Source organism: Mytilus trossulus, chromosome 14 (genome assembly GCF_036588685.1).
Source record: "Mytilus trossulus isolate FHL-02 chromosome 14, PNRI_Mtr1.1.1.hap1, whole genome shotgun sequence".
NCBI lineage: Eukaryota > Metazoa > Mollusca > Bivalvia > Mytilida > Mytilidae > Mytilus > Mytilus trossulus.
The window spans coordinates 80,678,753-80,701,288 of NC_086386.1; the positions used below are offsets into that span (position 1 = coordinate 80,678,753).

Consider the following 22,536-nt stretch of genomic DNA (forward strand, 5'->3'; position numbering starts at 1 on the left):
CATCAGTGACGTTCAGATCAAAATCAAAGCCTAACAAATACAAAGTTGAAGAGCATTGAGCACCAAAAATTGCGAATGTTAGATAAGGTTAGTTTTTATTTTGCTGAACCTTTTTGCATTTTGGCTCTTTAAACTTTTTGATACGAGCATTACTAATGATGTTCGACAGAATCATTCTATTTTTGACATTCTAACTTAATGTTTTACAGACAACAAATACAACATGGTCATAGTATTTTAATATAGCTTTACAATAACACTGGCTTTGCGTTTAAACTGCACTTCAAATGTTTTTCTTTTAACTGAGTTGAAACCTTGTTAAAATCAAAATAAATAAAAAAAATAGTAGACCCAAATGAATCAAATGAAAACCGTAAGTCAAATAAAAGCAGACGATAAAAAAGATCGACACGAAACTTCAAGTGACAATATAAAAAAAACAGAAAAATCAAATGAGAGCAACACGAACCCACCATATAAAACGGAATAATCTCATAACGTTTGAAAGGGTGAGTCGTCCCTACTCCTATTGCCCATACAACGTTATTTTGGTTACCAAGACCGTCATTGATGGGTTGATTGTTTGTTGTTTGTTTATTAACCAGTATTAAAAAACATCAGGACGAAAACTACTTACCGATAACATGTATAAAATACAATAGGTAGGCCCTGTTATTCTAATCGCCTGGGATAAAATGCTGAAATGTGGACTGCCACTGGAAAATTGAGGTATATTTCCTACCGAAAGGAACCTACGTACGCATCAAAGAGTTTGAAAGGTTCTTTGTGAGCTGGGAGCGTAGCTCTTCTTTTTTTTTTTTTTACCAGATATCGAATTTAACATCCGCTTTCTGATCGGAAGTGACAGGGTGTTTATACATCCCGAACAACCAAACACAAGCACCATCTTGAAAAAAGTTTCACTTCCAGTGGGAAGACGACCACACATTAGAATAAATATATTCCTCAGTCATTCTTGCAGTTCCACATTTTTGAATTCATTCCGCTTTACTAATATTCAATTTCTATTATCTATCTTCATTTGTTTTGAATTTGTATGTCCAATTTTTATTTTGAAACATTGTTAACTAGAGACTATACAACACAAATGACCACCAAACAATCAGGGTACAATCAGTTGTTCAGAAAATGTATCATATCCTGGTCCATATGTGGAAACTGTCGTGTTGCTTATGTAAGTAAAAAAGTCAGAATGTATGATAATTGTACTTTCATACAACGCCATATTCATTCAGAATAATCTTTAAAACAGACCATACACTGATGAGCTTTCATCTCTAGACGTACACTGAATTTACCAAATAAAATTTGGAAAACCTAATAATAATTAATATTTCATAATATGCATGTTATGATAACCACGTTTTATTGGGAATATCCACTTCAATCTGGAAGTAATTATAATGCCTTTGCAGTCTTAATTTGTAAACATATTGACGAAAAGCTGATTGTTTGTTTCTGCATGCATGCACATCTTAGTCTTCCATCAACAGTTGAAAAAAATAAAAACTCACGCAGTTCAAATTCATTACAACATATTAGTTGTTTTAAAAAAGTGTATGTATCGAAACGGTGAAGATATGTAAATTCTTTTTTGTGAAATGAAAAAAATATGTTAAATTTGCTGATACAAAGTATATAGAAAAAAAATACTAAGTTTGAAATATTTACAAATAAAGACAACAGTAGTATACCGCTATTCGAAATTCGTCAATCGATTGAAGACAAAAAATCTGGGTTGCAAACTAAAACTGAGGAAAACACAACAAATATTAGAGGAGACATACGACACAACGTAAACACTACATTAAAATTATAACTCACAGATAAATGAACTATAATATAACAATTGCCATTTTCCTGATTAATTACAAAAGACATTTAAAAATGGTGGGTTGATTCTGGTTTTGTGGCTAGCCAAAAACTCTCGCTTTTATGGCAACCTTAAATATAACACTAAACTGACACCATTACATGACATAATTTCATTACAAATAAATGCAAGAACATTCAGAACAAAGAATTACACAAATAAACAACACAATATATCACATTTCAACAATGAAACAACAGAAACACTGAAGTGAACAAAAGACAAACGACAATGCCACACACACAGAAACAAACTATACGATAACAATTGTCCTTTTCCTGACTTGGTAGAGGACATGTTTAAGAAAGAAAATAAATGGTAGATTAAACCTGTTTTTTTGGCTAGCCAAACTTCCCGGTTGATGACAGGCAGTGTTAGATATAACATTAAAATGAAAACATTACATGACAGGACTACAATACAAATAAATTGAAGGACTGAGAAATACACGAATAATAACTTACGAAAGGTACCAGGTTTGAAATTTAATTCGCCAGAAGCGTGTGTCGTCCACCCAAGAATAACCAGTGATGTCATCAATTCCTTTTATGCAAATTGTATAAAATAAATTGTCGACTGTCCCTACTTAGCATGGAGTAAAGTGTCGTTAACCCTATACCATGTATAACCTATCAAACAGTAAACAATCCCAATGAACGAAATAAAAACAAAATAGAATATTTAAATTACTTTATGCAGCTTCAATCAGTCTTTAATTCTGATTTTATTTTATATAATGCACTGCAATTTCATATGTATCAGATCTTACTGTGCTGTTTTAATTACGTAATAAATGTCAATCAATGGGTAAATAAATCCTATGGAATTATATATCGACTGGCAGATTAAATGTAGGAATCGCCTGCTTCCATATTTTGATCGTAGCATTTTGGTTAATAAACTAATATGATGGAATAATTTAGACTTACACAATTGATGATGAATTATTTATATCTGTACTTTCATGTAAATGTTTTTTTCTAGTCCTGTTTTCTTTTAAATATATTTGTTAAAATTTCAATTTAATGTAAGACGCCGATATACTATCTTTTCAATAATACCAAAATGATAGGACGCGCGTGTAGTCTACCTTAATGGCGCTATAATGAAATAGCTAGATGGACAGTTCTATTACAAAATTGAAAAACGTTACAAATGAAAAATATTAAAAGGAGTGCCGAATAGGATTCAAGTCATTTTGGGGATGAAGCATTTTTAAATGATTATACGTTATAGTATTGTAAATTTACAAACACTTGCAGTATCAAGGATACATCCTGTCAGCATATGATCATTGGTTACTTGGCTGGTGATATCATTAAGTAACAAATGACCACCAGTTCTAGAAGAATCGATCGCACATAGACGCGTGTTTCACCTAAGCAGTGGTAATAATCAGCTCGAATAAGAACAGTTGTTAGGCAAACTCGACTACTTATTTGAAGATTATCTAAACCCCAAAATGCTTAAACGTTTTTCAAACGGGAATCTCAATACCAGATTACGAGACGATTTTATTATTTTGAAAGAACCATTTTTTCTCACTTTAGTAGCAATATGCCAAATTCACCTGCATATGGCATGGGATATCCATCTCCCAAGTTATTTGGTATTCAAGAGCTTTCAGCTGCTACTCAGACTTTGTAAAACGTACTCAGTGTCTAAGCAGAATCCTAATGAACTAGGAATATATCAAGGAACGTCTCGTCATTTAAAAAAAAGTTCATCAGAAGGTACCGATACAAATTTTCCGTATCAACATAAGAAACCATACACGATGGTCTTGAAGTAAAGATTATAGGTTCTGACATTGTTTATAATCTTAATAACGTGTTATAGTATTCTTTTAATTTTCTTCTTGAATATTACTTTTCCTGATGTTTTTTGTGATATCTATTTAACGTGGCCCAGTACTTATACGTTCATTCAATGTGCTATTGTGCTATGTACATTTTTTTATTCTTGTCTTTCATTTTTGCCTATGTGTTTTTTCTATATGCCTTTTAGTGTTTCTTTGTTACACATTTATTTTCATATTGATTAAGATTATAATACAATGTTAACTGTTGTACCTCTATTTTGACATTTATTCTTATTATGTCTGTTTTGTTCACACATCGTTGACAGATTTTGTTTGCGACACGTGATAGGTTTAGCTACCTATAAAGCCAGGTTTAATCCACCATTTCTACATAAAAACATGCCTGTACAAAGTCAGGATTATGACAGTTTTTACCCATTCGATTGGTGTGATTGAGTCTTAGATTTAACCATTTGAATACGGAAAAGTGAAATGACAGAAAATACCGAAGTCCGAGAAAATTTGGAAAAGTCCGTTTTGAATTCTCCTCGGAGTTCGGTGTGTTTGTGATTTTATCTTTAATGCATGAGGAAGTAAACCTGCGTGGTATGAACATTTTATTTACATTTAATTTACAAATGATTTCCATATTAATGAAGTTTCACATCAGCACAATCAGTAATATATGACAGATAATTACATTGATATAAAAGAAATAACTTGAAAATTTACATGTTCTGCTTTGTTTTTTTAAGAAATATATTACTTCATGTTTCAGTATTGATATTGAAATAAGTCTCTTATGAACATGTTAAAAATGTGAATAGTTTCTCGATGTATGCAATCAAATTAGACTTGCTGGTAAAGTAACTTGCTCTCAACATTCTTGTTTTTTTTACCATCAAACTGAACACGACAAAATTGTTCAAATGTATAAAAACGCAGTCTCTAACTTAGCATCAAGGGATATTTCAATAGCTTTTTGGTTTATAAAAACCTATTCTTTGTTCCATTTCATCTATGACTTTAAACGTTTAATGCATTGATTTAGTAATATTGTGACAAATCCTGTTCATTTTGTTCATTCTTTTTTCTAAATGCACAGCGGTAACACTTTTTCATAACCATAGCTACAGACAGTATGACAAATTCAATTAGCTCTGATAATGTCAGCAAACTGGCTCCTAAAAATATTCCCATCTGTCCTCCCAGAATACCTGAAAATATATATTTTATATCTAAAACATGGTTTATAAACTAGATACATATAAAAAGAAGATGTGGTATGATTGCCAATGAGACAACTCTCCACAAGAGACCAGAATGACACAGAAATTAATAACTATAGCTCACCGTACGGCCTTCAACAATGAGCAAAGCCCATACCGCATAGTCAACTATAAAAGGCCACAAAATGACAGATTTAACTTTTCAAACGAGAAAACTAACGGTCTTATTTATATAATAAAATGAACGAAAAACATAGTAAAATTGATAAGTTGATGTAATTCACACTTCAAATATTTCGGAAAATGAGACTTGTCATTCTTAAAATATTTTTTTTATTTCCTCTCTTAGTACCAGTTTAATTAGATTTTATTTGACATTTCCCCCTTTAATCTTCTTTTTTATTTGTAAAGAGTGTAAGATCCTTAGACGCTTTGTAGAATTATTAAAGGGAGCTTAAATGTTTGAATGATATTCTATGTATTTAAGGATTGTATGTGTATTTGTTTTTTCTTTATTATAGACATAAGTGCTGTTAATGAACTTTCTGTTTTTGTTTGGTAGAAAGCTTTGGAATTGTGTGTATAAGTGTTCACATTAGCTGACGAGAAACCATCGAGGTTTTTAAACTTTTATAATCCATGCTTTGCCTTTCATAGTTAGAAACAAGTTTTATATGTTTTTTAGTTCAATTTATTTAATCTGTTTAACTGTATAAACCAATTTAATATCAATGTTAATTAAATAGTTTAGTAAAAAAATATTTATCAGTTTTCTGAATGAAATTGGTAAAATGAGATTTTTATTTGTTTATAAAATTTGATATCGAGAAATCCTACGTATACCACAGAAAACTGTCATTACTTTACTTCAAATAATTTGTTTAATGTGAATGAATCGACTCTAAAAATTTATAAAAATATAATTGATAATAAACGTTAATCGGACATTGAACGGGAATGAGAAAAGAACCGATATTACTGTTTAATCCTGCTTAATCCCCTTTTTCACAAACGATGTGAACAAAAGTTATAAAAACAAACAAAGGATAAATACTGATAGAATAGTAAACAAGAAAAGCGGATATTTTCGAAGAGACAACAACCCGTCCAAAGTTCAGAAAAAGGGGTCAAGGATAATTTATTCATCTGTTACATTGTGGAAACCCTTTTCTAAAATTTATAGTTGAGCGTTCATAATCAAAGTTGTCTGTCACATGTATACATTTAGTGCGTATATAAATGAGGATCATCGAATGAATCAACATCAAGACAGGTGCGCATGCTTTTTTTTTTTTATTGTTATTCCCTTTTATAGTATTATATATATCATATATGCAAGGTCTAATTTTTTTTCGGTAGACGTGCTTTCGTCTATTAAAAAACACCATCACTAAAACTGGAAGTAAAAAAGGTCCAAAAGAAAAAGATAAAGGTAACCCCAACCACTTTAATTTTCCATCGATTTTCGATTTTTGAGGATAACAAATTCGATAGAATATTGTAATATGCAAGTGCTATTAAAACATTATATTTTTTTTGGTCGTATTTTTCATTTCTGATGATTTTTTATTGTCCGTTTGGTACATAATCTGCCTATTTTTTTCAATTTGATATTTCCTGCATACTGCATCAACATGAATTGCAAAAGAAAAAATCCTCAAATAAATAAGAGTACTGATAAAAGTAACCCTGGTTTGCAGATTTTCAAATATTGTAAATCGTTAAGAAGAGAAAAATCAAGGTACCAAACTGATAAAAATATAACAGAGCTGTCTCTGTTGTGTCGATTTAAAAAAATCTTTTACACAACCAGGTTTAATCCACAATTTCTACATTTGAAAATACCTGTTCCAAGTCATTAATATGGTAGTTCTTGTACATACGTTTTTTATGTGTTTTGATTTTGAAAATTGTACCAAATCACGAGTTCCTTTAAAATTGTACCAAATCACTAAAATATTGATATTATATAAAATTAACAATTCAAAATACACTGACCTACAATGTCTTCTGTGTTGTATTCTGGGATAGATTCCACGAGCAAATAGCTTAACGAATCATAATAGAGTCTTACTTCCAAAATGTTATTTCTGCAAGTAAAAGTAATATACTAAACTATTTCAATTATAACAATAAAAGCAGTCACCATCAAAATCTGCAATTAAGACATTGTAATGTAAGTAAATGCGTTTGAAAGATGGTTGTTTATCAAGTAAATACAAAGTCAGAGAGATATAGACATTATTTAATGAATGACTTTAATTTTTTTTCTCTGTCTATTAAGAAATAATATAAAAAATGAAGTGTACACTGAATAACCCGCTTGGCAGGTTATTTTAAAGTTTGCAAAACATTTTGTATGTTATTTTGAATAGACAGAAAAAATATTACTCTCATTCCTTATATTTAATTCCTAATTACACCTTATGTAAGAATAGCCAGTGTTTTTTTTCATCAATTTACTGTTATCAAATGAATATCGTTCATTTTTAACGCCACCGGGGTATTTGCTAAAAGGATATGCCTATTTTACCCTTCCTGTCGTGGTATTTGCCAAAAAATACTCTATCCGACTTGACGCTTGTAACGTCACGATCATCAATGCGTTTCAGTACATTAACATTCAATGTTATTAAACAGATATATTATGTTCCTTAGGGGTATTTGCGAAAAATACCAGTCTTACGGCTCGTGAAATTTAACATATTTTTTGCAAATACCCCTCCTTAACATGATATATCTGTTCAAAATTCCATTTCTTGGCGGATGTTTTTAAAATTTGCACTACATTTTGTATGTTATTTCGAATAGAGAGAAAAAAATATTACACTCATTCCTTATATTTAATCCAAAAATGTTTTTTTAACAACGGTGAATAATGAAAAAACGTTGACGTCGTCATGGTGACATGACAAAATTATGTCTATGGGCTGATAAACAAAACACCGCCAGCCAATCTGAAGACATCCATAATTAAACTATTGGTAAATATAAGAAATTATAAGCTACAATTTTGTTTAAATATATTAATTGAATATAAAATAACCATCTCTCACTTATTTAGTCACTATTTAAAGTATTAGGGAAACTTTTAATTGTGAATCAAGCTTCTTATTGAACATGTTGAAATGAAATTATCAGGAGAATTTCAACTTATAGGAGTATAACTAAAACAAGAATGTTGAGTTGATTTGGTCAACTATGACTATATATATACAAATATATAATGCATATGGAAAAGCTATCGCTGAATAAATGTACAGATGACAATACAGTATACTTTTTATGATTTGAAAAAAACAGAGAGTTTTCGTTAAAAAGATAATCTTTTGCACATGCTGTATAACAAACCTTAGGGAACGACAATTCAACTTTCAGAGGAGAGGGCATGGTTTTCTTATCTCTATCTCGATAGGAAAAAATAAAAAAATGGTGTAACAAGAAGATGAAAAAAAATAATGTGGTCAATCAAATGAAAAACATTCGGACTCAGACAAAAATATCAACATAGCCCCTTTTTTAAGATAAATGTTTGCTCAATTAGCCGTTTAAGTATAATTAATTTGTTTTCTTACATTTGAAGTATCATACCCCTATTTTTGACATTTTTACTCTTTGAGTATGTTTGTTTTGTTCATACATCGTTGACAATGTCATGGAATTTGATGCGACTGTCATACAAGTGAGAGGTTTAGCTAGCTATAAAACCAGGTTCAATCCACCATTTTCTACATTAGAAAATGCCTGTACCAAGTCAGGAATATGACTGTTGTTATCCATTCGTTTGATGTGTTTGGACTTTTGATTTTGCCTTTTGATTTTGGAATTTTCTTTTTTGAATTTTCCTCGGAGTTCGGTATTTTTGTGTTTTTACTTTTTAACGTTATCAATTAAATATGAACATCACTTCTAACAGGTTTACTTCACGTTTGAAGAAAAGGTACTTTAGGAAATTTGCTTGAATCCAAATATCAAAAATAAGATAATTGAGAATAAAGATTCAAAAAAAAAAAGCAAACAAATACAACTAAATAAATACTAAACCCTAAAAATAATATAAAGAAAAAAAACCGACTAAATAGCCTAAGTCAATATATGTACAACAGTTGGCATACTTTATATCTGTATAGCCCATTGATTGGAGTATTGGAAAGTAAACATCAGCAGGAGACGTTGAAGTCGATATCGACTGGTCAAATGTGGTGAACTCACAGGAAATCTGACATTTGCATTGTTCCTTTAGCTCTGCGTTTGAATCAAATTCAACTGAAAATCGTATCAAAATCTATTAGGATTTTTATTTACGACTTAACTTACAATTTTCTATACACCTCATGTTTCTTTTTGGTTACGTTACTACAAATGCACTGAGTGTATAAGTATAGGTAGAATATATGGTTAGCTTGCATGTTCGCTGAACCGTGAAGTCGTTGTTAGGTAAGGTATTCTAACCTCCTTTCAAAGTAGTCTTGTCCTACAATCAGATATATTGTTTATCTATCGGACTATAGTCTACTCTTAAAAGAAGTATAGTTTACCTACGTAATAAGGACTTCACGGATCATGCAAGCTTACCGAAGATTCTACCTATACCTACACACCCAGTGCATTCTGCTGTTATGATAATCAATACAAATTATTTAGTTGAAATAGCATTATCAAATTTGATATACCTATAATAAATGTGAAGAAAAATTTGAAGAAAAATAACGATAATCCATTTCAAATTGTTAGTTAAATTAGCAGTTCCATTAGTCAAAGGGAGGCAAGAAAAATATATCAAGTCATCTAAAAACAAACACAACTTGAAATGATTGGGAATACATGATTGGGCTTTTTGCATTTTTTTATTAATCGAATTGAATTGTATGTTATATCGTAATCTATACCTTATACTGGTATGGCGTTATTATTTCATTTTCAGCTTATTTTAAATGCTCATTTGGTATATTTATTCTATATTTTATATGCACAACTTCTATATTATTTGAAATGAACAGTGAACAGTATTGTAAATACAAAGAGGCAATTCCTGCAGTTTTGATTTATCATGCTTTGGACATAACAAGTAATATATGCAATAAAGATGATAATCAGAACCACTAAAACCGTCTAATATAGAAATCCAAACTTTGAAGTTATGTCTTAAATATATATGAATATCATACAAAATGAAGACAAGGTGTAAGCTATAACTGCATATGTATATGTAAAAGCTCAAAAACTGAAAAAACCCAATCATTATCGACAATAAATGCTTTCAATGAATTAGTGTTTGTTTTACTTTTATCTTTAATTACTTGTATGATATCTTTTTTATATTATTCTTGTAATCACTAAGTTACATTGTTATATTTTATTAGAACTATGTTTACCTTCATTCTGGTAATAACATGTGGCAGCCTGGATTGGTGAGCACAAAGTTTCATTTCCTACAGGAAAAAAATTAAAAAGATAATATGTCATTGGAAACAAAAACTTTCTCATTAATTACATATTGTAGTTTTTTTTAATACCTAATTGATTCTAACATTTATTTTATTCTAAAAAGTAAAAAAAAAAAATACTGAACTTCAATTCGGAAAGTCCAAAGTCACATAGCAAAATCAAATTACAAAAGTATCAAAAACGAATGGACAAGAACTGTCATATTCCGGACTTGGTACAGGCATTTGCAAATGTAGAAAATGGTGGATTAAACCTGCTTCTATAGCACTAACCCTCTCACTTTAATGACAGTCTCATCAAATTCTGTTATATTTACATTGATGCCTTAAATAAACAGACACAATAAATAAAATAGTCCAAATATGGGTACATAAGTCATCATCGTATAACAATTTTAAAAGGAACAATTTAACAGAACCCAAAATCATCTACTGTCTACGAACACATTCATTGATTTGAGTGTCTGACGTCAGAAAATTTTATACGTCACACCTTCTAAAAGGTCGATACATAACTAAACATACATGTATTCTGTCATAGACATCTCTTGTGCTGAAACATCCCATACTTATATTACTTTAGTGTACAGGATCATTTCTATTGGACTGTTTATCACATCTTAGCATATCTGTTCGAGGTGCAACAATTGATTTTATTGTCTGATAGAATATGGTTAATTCATTACTTGAATATAGCTTTTGTGATCTCTTATTACTCCACAACATTCTTTGTGTTTGTAAGTCATGTGTCTGTTATCTAGTAGCTGTTGAACATTGATGTTTGCGTAAGGGCTTTTTATATCATACTTTATAGTATAGTTTTAAAACATTGTTTAAAGCCGTACAAGATCTATATTATCTTTTTTGTTAGTAATGGAGTATTATCCTACATGCAATCATGCCAAACCTTCCATTTTATATTGCAGTGTTATAAACGCAATGTGACACAAACCATATAAAACGAGGATTATTGAAAATCTCAACCTGTTTCTTGAAGATATCGAACACCATATTTTCTATTTTAGTAGTACATATATATACTAACAACTATTAATTATACAACCACTTCTGAGTACATGTTAGATAGAATCACGCATACGGGATACATGTACATATGTGGTGGGGTTAATCGAGTTATATGATGACGTTTACCTGGATCTGTTACTGCCCTACAACCACATTGATTAACTATGAAATCTCTTCTGCACTCTAACTGACATCCTGTTCTGCTATAGAATTGTTGATATTTTAATGTATTTTGAAATCCAGGCGCTTTTGTATCGAGGCAAAACTGGTCACCTCCAGCTTTATACGGTGCAGGCAAATATTTATACTAAAAGTAAAAATTGAAATAATTGAAATATCATGATAACCGGTGGTGCATGATAGGATTATTCACCGGACGGTACAATTAGTCGAGATTATTTACTGGCCCCACCGACTTGGACTACAATATTCGAATTAGTTCTGATCACGTGTTTTATATTGGCCAATATTTTTTTTTCAATGATACTCTGAGGTATGATAAGAAATGTTATATGAACAACTTGACTGCCGGATTGGAAATGGTCTTGATCCTCTTCAAGTTACAATAACACTGTTATGTATCAAATTGCATTGCATTCAAAATATTTTTTTCAACAAATTGATTATTTTGTTCAAACTTCAAAACTAAGTTGTGCCAGGTTACTTCGGATCTTTGTAACATAACTAAGATAACAGTCGTTCCATCTGTTTTAAATCAGAATACATAAAATTTGACTTTCTGGTACATGAAAAAGGGAAGATGTGGTATGATTTTATATTCACAAATATCCACAAGAGACAGAAAGGGGGACATACATCTGACATGTAAAAACCCAACAACTGTTAAACACATAGTATTTGTGGTAACATGCTCACTACATGCATGGGGTAACATTTTATTGTATCAACACAACTCGAGAAACATACCCCGCAATATCAATTTTATGAATGTAAGGAACATAATGTCAGATATAATTTAATAAAACACTTATGAATATAATAATCAAAACGTCGATCTAAAAAGGTTCAATATACGAAGAGAATCTATAATCGGTTATTTTGACGCTTTCATAATTATTGTTCGAATTTGTTTATATTTAATATCTTTAATACAACATGTACAAAGCTAGAAATTGTGTTATTCAGATATAGAAATTGTAAATTGAAATATTTTTATTGTTATTAAGTTATGACAATAGATGTCAAATTAGAAATTGTAAGTAACTGAGTGCATATCGAATGTAATCAAGAATGTAATTCACAAAACACATTATTTTCAATAATTGATAATTCTGTTGATTATCGAAGACAATTTAAATGTCTTATTCAATTAATTTGCTCAAGGAAACCATATTTACATATTGTCATCGACATAGTTGTTTAAATGTTTACAAAGTGATATTTGTTTCTTTATAAAACCATACTTTGACTGAATTATTTGAACTCCTACATAACAATTTCGTTCAAGTGTTCTAGACCGAGTTTTGAGTCATTGATGAAAGTAAAAACTAAAGTCAATATTTTGTTTCAAAGGTCACCTGTATACCACCTATTAGAACAATTGAACGAATTTGATGACATTAATCAAAGGCCAACCTGTAGTTTCATGGTTGGAACTAGGTTTTCTTTTCTTAAATATAACCGAACACCTATTTGGAAGACGGATCTGAGTGGCTGGTTGTCAATGGTGGTATCACGTCAGCAAATCTAAAATTCAGTAGGGATTCTGTACAGTTCCTTACAAATTACATTTGAAAGACGACGAATTAGTTGAGTTCACAAAAGTCTAAAAATACGTCCGGTAGCCAAATTAAAAACAAAACAACAAATAATTAAAGCACTTAAGATTGAAATTGAAATTGCCTTTCATACAAGTGATAGGTTTAACCATTTTCTTAATAAGAAAATGCCTGAACCAAGTAGGAATTGGACAGTTGTTACTCATACGGTTGATGTGTCATTTGTTAGGTTAGGATTTTTCTGTCTTGGAATTATTGAGTCTATAGTCTGTAGTAAGTGTCAATCTCTCTTTATTTTCGATCAATCTGGTAATTAAACTTGATATAACTTGACTAGATTTTTAACAGTGACCTGTATAATTAGAGTGCCTATCAGAGGAAAACGTCACAGTCAATATAACAAGATATACATATGCATTAAAAATGTTAAAATGATAAAAAAAAATTGATTAAAGTACAAATGTGCTCGTTGCATTTGAGCTTTCTACAAACTGACCTATAATTACTAAAATTATTTTGTTTGCTAGCAAGAAAAGCATCAATAACATAGGACCTAGTGTTGTAAGGAAACCGGAAGTTAAAGACACCAACGATATTTTGGAAATACATCACTGAAAAAAATATATATCATTTTTACTATACCTTCGTCATTTTCATGGAGACATAGGTCGACATTCCTGGTGATGATATAAAACCTTTGTTGTTGACGTCTGGTTCTTCTTCAGGATCATGTAGGATTATCTTTAAAACATTGAGAGGTATGTAACGGACAGTAAACTATGTTTTAAACATTTAATTTGACAATGTTTGTTTCAATTGTGATTTATTACCATGATTTATCCAAACCACACACGCACATATATACTAATAAAAAAGCTGAAAATGTTCAGATAACTTAAGTCGTATCAATAAAGTCTTTAAATGCATAGTAAGCATGAATATCTTGTTATTCAATAAGAGGTTGTTTGTTAATACCATTTTTTTAAATGCCTGTACCAAGTCAGGAATATGACAGTTCTTGTCCATTCGTTTTTGATGTGTTTTGTCATTTGATTTTGCCATGGTATTATGGACTTTCCGATTAGATTTTCCTCTTGGGTTCAGTATTTGTGTGATTTTTTCTTTTTTTTTTCTTTTTTAAGGATGTGATATGAGTACACCTTTTATAATTACTAGACTTTTTCTAAAATGATAAATTCAAACATAGTCTTTACTTTTCATCACAAGGATATTTCGTAAAATCTGTACATAAAGTATAGTTTGCATTTCTGTTAATATAGACATAACGAGTTATCATACGAATAAGTAAACTAACAAACATACCGACCTCAGAGGAAATTAAAAACGGAAAGACCTTAACCAAATGTCAAAATCATCCTGACTTGGTACAGGCATTTACCTATGTAGAAACTGCTTTTGCTCACTTTCACAATGAAGTCATATAAAATTGATGTTATATTTGTTATTCTCATCGGATTTTGTCTAATGCTTAGTCCGTTTCTGTGTGTGTTACATTTTAATATTGTGTCGTTGTTCTCCTCTTATATCTAATGCGTTTCCCTCAGTTTTAGTTTGTTTCCCAAATTTTGTTTTTTGTCCATAGATTTATGAGTTTTGAACAGCGGTATACTACTGTCGCCTTTATTAATATAATAGATAACTTTACGTTCACTAGAAGTACTTTGTTTTAAAAAAGTCAAAACATTGGGTTGTACGTCATACTTTCAACATTGATATGCAACGAAAATCTCTGATTTCTTAAACTTACAAATATGTATGTACTCAAACTATTTATTTCCCCTCTCTTTTATACGTTGTAATATAAAACAAGATGTGGTATGAATGCTTATGAGACAACTCAATACAAAACACCAAACCACACAAAAATTAATAATTATATGTCACTGGATGGCCTTCAACAATGCGCGACAATCATACCGCATAGTCAGTTATAAAAGACAAAAAAAAAACAATTGTGAAACCATTCAAACTGAAAGAAATAATTGAATAATTTACGTACAAAAAAAAAGAACGAAACACAAATATGTTACACAGCAAACGAACGAAAACCACTGAATAACAGGCTCCTGACGTGAGTCTTCATAAGAATACATTTTGACCGCTATTCAACATTTCATTATACAGGTAAAGTTCCTCTAGAAATGACACATAGATATCATATCTTTGAACCAGTAGGAAATTTAACAAAATATATATGGATATGAAGTATGTCATCAAACTACGCTCTGGTTGTAAGGTAAACTTTCAATTTGCAACCTGTCGCATTTTGCTTTTGTCTTAAACAAAAATGTCAAGACAAAGAATTTCAGCATTTTGTTCTTCAGTTTTCCATAATATGCAGGACAATTATTTTCAAGAACATAAAATCAACAACAAAACGTAATTCATATTTCGCTATGAAGCATTGCTACTTACTGATGGATGGTATAATGATTTTCATAAAATATTATTGTTATTTGAGAATTGTTTTTTAATATTTTTTAAAGTGTTGGGACTAAAATAATTCTAAATTTGCATTTGAAAATACCATTCTTAATGCTCTGTTCGTTTTTTTTGTAATTAACAAAACATCTCTGCTTTTTTCTAATGCATATGGGACACAATTTTAACATTTCATAAAACATTGATTATATAACTAATGAAAACGTGAGTATGCAATCAAAGAGTATCTATATTTTGTGCAAATATATTCAACAAATTAAAGTACATTCACTAATTTACATAACTTGCAAACTACAATGCCCCAGGAAGCTTTAAAAGTTTTATGCAAACATAATAAGAATGTGAACAAACAATAGAAAATTCTCTGTGGTTTAACAATGGAATTAATAACTGCTCTGTAAACTACTAATTTAGTTTAATGAGTATTTAATTGCATGTTAGGGAGTCCTTGCGGATGTAGATGCCAGAAAATGACAAAAACAGATCGTTAAGAAAAAAAAAGGGATGACAAATGTCAACTTGATTAAAATTTGCGAATCAGTAGATATGGTGTTTGGTGACTACATTGATCGAATTTATCCCGTTCTAATTGAGACAAAGAGAAAACTTATTCCGATTCATATTTTGACTTGTACCAAGAATTGACTGAGAACTAAACTTTAGACAGAAGTTGACCACAATTTTTTCATTGTATATTGAAGCATCCTTCTAGCATCATCTGCATATGTAGTATGTATCTCTAAGTTGTTGGTATACTATTTTACAGCTATATCTTTCTATCATGATGTCATTTGTTGAGGATTGTTGTTTACAAAGAGCAATGCAATCCAATAAAGATCGATTGTTCTAATTGTATGTTTTATAAATAGGAACCCTCCTTTCCGTAAAATCAATGTCAGACTGATCCACTGCTCCGAACTGCTCAGTAATTGTTTATACAAGCCAGCATCAGTATGAACAAAGAACTAATAGCTATAGTTAATTGATCTTAAGATGGCTTGGCCATCTAAAATTCAATTTTTTAGTCGATTAGATAATTAGTCAAAATGAGATTTTTATCATTCTGTTTTCAAAATATAAGAAAAGAATGTGTGTCATTGAACTTTTTTTCACGTCAAAGTGTTGTGCAAAATTGGTCAGATTGTGTATAAATTATGCATGGAAGTCCAATTGTATGTCATAAAAAGATAATCACACCATAGAATGTTAAGAGTTCAGTATTTTTTTGGATTTTACTTTATACAATATTAGAGGAAAACTTGATAAAATGATAGAATATACAAAATGGGGTCACCGTTCTTGTGTTTTTGATACAAATTAAAAAAGGTTAATTCAAAACACTTTCTATGGTAAAATTACTTTTCTGAGTTTTTATCTCCACTACTTTTTGAGTTACCTCCCCTTATTGGGCAAAGTTGAAGAAAGAAAAAATGAATCAAACAATAATATTGTGTTTTATAATAGTACTTCTATTCGTGGGGTACCAATTTTCGTGTTTTCATGGATTGCTTTATCCCTGAATTTAAGTGTCCATTGAAATATTGAAATTGTTGTAAAAATCACGACAAAAATGGGAAAATGCCAATGTAGGTTTGGATACATCAATACGGGCATTGTTCAATTTAATCTAGAAAATACATCGATTACAAACAAAAAAACCATCTGACCTTTATCTAAAATTTCATAGCAGATTTTACCGTTTTAATGCATAAAGCACCCTGAATTGTCAGACTTTATACAAATAAATTCTGACCAAGTTATAGTTTTTTTCAATGAAAGTCGGATTAACGGTGTTGATATGGCGGATAATATATATTTAAGTGCTCAAAATTCTCATACGAAAAAAAACCGTGTGGGTTGTTTTTGTCAATTTCTAATTTAAAGCATTAAATTCTCCAATTAAAATTATATTTGAAGCATTCTTTTATGTAACCTTTTTCTTTAAATGACATGTGTTTGGCTCTTTAAGGTTAATTATTGTCACCACTTCTGTTTTCAGATATGCAACATTAACTAGAGGCTCTAAAGAGCCTGTGTCGCTCACCTTGGTCTATGTGCATATTAAACAAAGGACACAAATGGATTCATGACAAAATTGTATTTTGGTGATGGTGATGTGTTTGAAGTTCTTACTTTACTGAACGATTTTGCTTCTTACAATTATATCTATCATGAACTTTGCCCATTAGTAACAGAGAACTATATTTGGTAAAAATTTACATAAATTTACCAAATTAATGAAAATTGTTAAAAATTGACTATAAAGGGCAATAACTCCTTAAGGGGTCAATTGACCATTTAGGTCATGTTGACTTATTTGTAGATCTTACTTTGCTGAACATTATTGCTGTTTACAGTTTATCGCTATCTATAATAGTATTCAAGATAACCAAAAACGGCAAAATTTCTTTAAAAATTACCAAATGGAGGGCAGCAACCCAACAACCAGTTGTCCAATTCATCTGAAAAATTCAGGGCAGATAGATATTGACTTGATTAACAATTTAACTTCTTGTCAGATTTGCTCTAGATGCTTTGGTTTCATAGTTATAAGCAAAAAACTGCATTTTACCCCTATGTTCTATTTTTAGCCGTGGCGGCCATCTTGGTTGGTTGACCAGGTCACGCCACACATTTTTTGAACTAGATACCCCAAAGATGATTGTGGCTAAGTTTGGATTAATTTGGCCAAGTAGTTTCAAAGGAGAAGATTTTTGTAAAAGATAACTTTAATTTACGAAAAATGGTTAAAAATTGACTATAAAGGGCAATAACTCCTAAACGGGTCAACTGACCATTTTGGTTATGTTGACTTATTTGTAGATCTTACTTTGCTGAACATTATTGCTGTTTACAGTTTATCTCTATCTAAAATAATATTCAAGATAATAACCAAAAACAGCAAAATTTCCTCAAAATTACCAATTCAGGGGCAGCAATCCAACAACCGATTGACTGATTCATCTGAAAATTTTAGGGCAGATAGATCTTGACCTGATAAACATTTTTATCCCCATGTCAGATTTCCTCAAAATGCTTTGGTTTTTGAGTTATAAGCCAAAAACTGCATTTTACTCCTTTGTTCTATTTTTAGCCGTGGCGGCCATCTTGGTTGGTTGACAAGGTCACGCCACACATTTTTTAAACTAGATACCCCAAAAATGATTGTGGCCAAGTTTGGATTAATTTGGCCAAGTAGTTTCAGAGGAGAAGATTTTTGTAAAAGATTACTTTAATTAACGAAAAATGGTTAAAAATTGACTATAAAGGGCAATAACTCCTAAACGGGTCAACTGACCATTTTGGTCATGTTGACTTATTTGTAGATCTTACTTTGCTGAACATTATTGCTGTTTACAGTTTATCTCTAACTATAATAATATTCAAGATAATAACCAAAAACAGCAAAATTTCTTCAAAATTACCAATTCAGGGGCAGCAACCCAACAACCGATTGACCGATTCATCTGAAAATTTCAGGGCAGATAGATCTTGACCTGATAAACATTTTTACACCTGTCAGATTTGCTCTAAATGCTTTGGTTTTTGAGTTATAAGCCAAAAACTGCATTTTACCCCTATGTTCTATTTTTAGCCGTGGCGGCCATCTTGGTTGGTTGACCGGGTCACGCCACACATTTTTTAAACTAGATACCCCAATGATGATTGTGGCCAAGTTTGGTTTGATTTGGCCCAGTAGTTTCAGAGGAGAAGATTTTTGTAAAAGTTAACGACGACGGACGACGACGACGACGGACGACGACGGACGACGGACGACGACGGACGACGGACGCCAAGTGATGAGAAAAGCTCACTTGGCCCTTCGGGCCAGGTGAGCTAAAAATGTTAACTTTGCAATATCCTTCACTCGAGACAATTTGTACGCATATATCATATCTGAAGGCAATTATTTTATTAAATAGTTGAAGAATGTTGATATTGATGCAAGACGAAAATGTAAGCGAAAAGGAACACCTGATTTTGCAATGTAACTCAAATCAATTTCAAACAATAGTTTATTATTTTCAAAACGCGTTTTCTTGAATTGACATGTTGATGGTCCAATAAACGCCTTTGATAATCGTTGATCTGTTGATATCAAGGTTAACAAATGTCATCACTTCTGAGTTGACGTATGCAACATTTAAAGTTTTTACTTTGTAATATCCTTCAACCGAGACAATTTGTAAGCATAGCTTATATCCGAAAACAATTATTTTATCAAATATTCATTGAATGCTATCATAATTAATAGTAATGGCAAAATTTATGAAAGACGAACAAGTAAGTGAAAAGAAACACCTTACTTTGCAACGATCCATAAATCAATATAGATAACAAAAGTTTATTATTTAAGAGAACGTCATTTATGATGGCTTCAAATTCTTTACCCGATCTTTCTCTTAAAATAACTAAATTCCAAAACCATATTCCTTTTGGTCAAACCACACAAATTGGTACCCCCGAACAAAATTAATTTCACAATTTAACTAGAGACAAACATCTAAGTGTTAGTTTCAGTTACTTAAGCATTTTATCGACAAAATACAATTTAAAAACCAAAAAGACTTGTGATTTGAACATGCATCATAACTACCTTGACACCAGCCGCCATATTAGTATTGAAAACATACTCGTTCTGCTTGACATCAATGTAGAAGGTCAGGGCCGTCGCTGATCCAGTCATGCTACCCTTCACTCGTCCTTCTTGTGGTAAGTTTTCATTTGCATTATAGGTAAAACACTTTCCCCATTGGGTTACTTTGGCCTTAAGGATGTTTTTACAGGCAATGACGTGTCGTTCATTCACACAATACATAAACATATCATCTAGGTCAAAAGAGACATTGTCTAACCAATCTTCCGACAAGGAATCGTTCAATTCAGCGTTAGCAGGATTTGTGTAGTCTAGAGGTGGTAGTACAACTCCAAGACGACTACTGTGTAGTAAATGGGACATCATTACCGCACTTGCATTGACTGCAGACAGTTTGTATGGAGACATATTGCAGATTGTCACTGCTGGATAGAACATTTCTCTGACAAATTTCAGATTGATATTAGTCAATGTTGGATTGGTTCTGTAGTAAGCAAACAGTGTGTAAACCGTATAAACCAGAAGAGATCCCATCCCAAATAAGGCAATTATCCATATCACCCTAAGATAAAAAAAATATTTACATTGATATTACAATTTTACATTTATAGAAGACCCTATGTGAATGTCTGACATATTCAACTAAATATCTATTTGCTAAAGTTGGTACCCAACACCTTCACTAAAATTAATTTGGCTCGTCTAATTTTCATAAAATTTTGGCAAAGTATATACTTTGACCCTTTGACAAAATATAAAAATATCAAAAGATTTAACCAACCAGTAAAATTATGCTAGTTATATACCAGTTTGACAAACACTAATTTTGATCATTGAGAAGCCTAATATTCCCTTAACAACACAACGTAATTAAAACGTTTGGATGATTTTACAGAGTTATCTCCCTGTAGTATAATGTACCACCTTCAAAGGATTGATTATCTGATTATATTCTGCTCATTCGGTAAATTTAATGAAAGAAGATAGGACGAAAGTAAATACACCGTAATATTAGTTTTTAGTCCATGCTTTATCAATATAGAAGATGAACGATTACTAGTAGTAAATAGATGATCATTTATTTTTAAATGGTTTTCAGGTAGCAGATACATCTAAGATTATAACTTATTAAAAAAAGTAATTTAAAAAAGGATCTCCTCTTTCTTTAAGTATGTTGTTAATTTGCTTCTCTTCACTGTTTTCTCAATTTCACTTTTAATCGTATTGCAATATATGAATGTGTGTATACAAAATGCAATTGTAAATCAATTAATTATTAAATTTGTTAATAGATAGGCAATGAAATAACAAATGTAAATGGTCTATATTATATTTTGCTTTCGTCAACTGCGACTGTTTCGTTACAGATTTAATTTTTCAAAGTTGACTCATCAATGGCGTATTTTCAGAAACTTATAAATTTATATTTTCGGCAATGTTTTTTTTTTGTGTATCAATTTAAAAATAGTTTGACATAATTAAAAGATTCAAAATTAGGAACTGAATATCCCAAATGATCTCTTTCGTACGACATCAACCTTATTTAACAATTATAAACTCATCATATATACCAGGAGTATTTATTTTTTATCTACCAGACGTGATTTCGTATACAGAACTCTCACCAGTGAAGCTCGAATAAAAAAAGTAGAAAGTTGGAAGTTGAACAGTATTTAAAACCTATAGATCCAAAGATTTTGCCAAAAACAGCTATTATTTTTTTACCTTTGGTAAAGAATTCGTATAATTTTCTTTAAAAAAATCAAACAGTAAATTTATTATAACGTTCTTGAAGTATTATCCTAATCTACTTACCATCTTAGCTGATATTTGTTTTCTCTCCTTGCATGCTTTAGACCATGCATAGTCGTGTTCTCCCGAAACTCTTTCCATAATGACTCAACATTAACCGAGTTAGTACTCGATTTTAAAATCTCCTTTTCTTGACAGTTTAATTTGTTTATGATGTTTTCATTTCCTAAAGGTGTACATGTGAGATCGTTTTTCAATTCTTCTTTTTGTGAGATGTTGCTATTTCTAAAATCCTTTGATGTTTTATCGCGCGCTGGTCGAACTTTCACGAACGGCATAACTGCAGAGTTTCTTAAAATGATATGAGTTTACTTTATCGACTAACAACTTTATATCGGCTGATGTTTATTACCGATTGATTTTATGTGTGTTTTATTTGAATGGAAGTAATAAGTTAAATTTGTACTGTATTTCTTTAAATAATTGTTTTATGAATTAAAGCGTTTTCTTAAATACAACATAATTAACTTGCTTTAATGAATAATTATAACCATTAAGTTCTTTTACAACGACAATAGCAAAAAATGT

General features: G+C 30.8%; 1 protein-coding gene across 1 annotated transcript; it reads right to left on the reverse strand.

The window, feature by feature from the left end:
- Positions 1-4,452: 4,452 nt before the first annotated feature.
- On the reverse strand, positions 4,453-22,286 carry LOC134698118 (acid-sensing ion channel 1A-like). The gene is made up of 8 exons (XM_063560407.1): positions 22,012-22,286; positions 20,197-20,758; positions 13,779-13,877; positions 11,524-11,704; positions 10,300-10,356; positions 9,040-9,190; positions 6,923-7,014; positions 4,453-4,912 (listed from the first exon to the last, which is right to left on the reverse strand). Exons 1-8 carry the CDS (start codon positions 22,284-22,286, stop codon positions 4,743-4,745), a joined length of 1,587 nt encoding a protein of 528 aa, XP_063416477.1. The 3' UTR covers positions 4,453-4,742.
- Between the last annotated feature and the right edge of the window lie 250 nt (positions 22,287-22,536).

Excerpts from the sequence above, each read along its gene's own strand:
- LOC134698118 (XM_063560407.1), bottom strand. The coding sequence starts at position 22,286 with ATGCCGTTCGTGAAAGTTCGACCAGCGCGCGATAAAACATCAAAGGAT. Across the intron at positions 10,357-11,523 it reads TAGGGCAGTAACAGATCCAG|GAAATGAAACTTTGTGCTCA; the intron begins GTAAACGTCATC and ends TTTTTCCTGTAG. Across the intron at positions 4,913-6,922 it reads CAACACAGAAGACATTGTAG|GTATTCTGGGAGGACAGATG; the intron begins GTCAGTGTATTT and ends ATATATTTTCAG.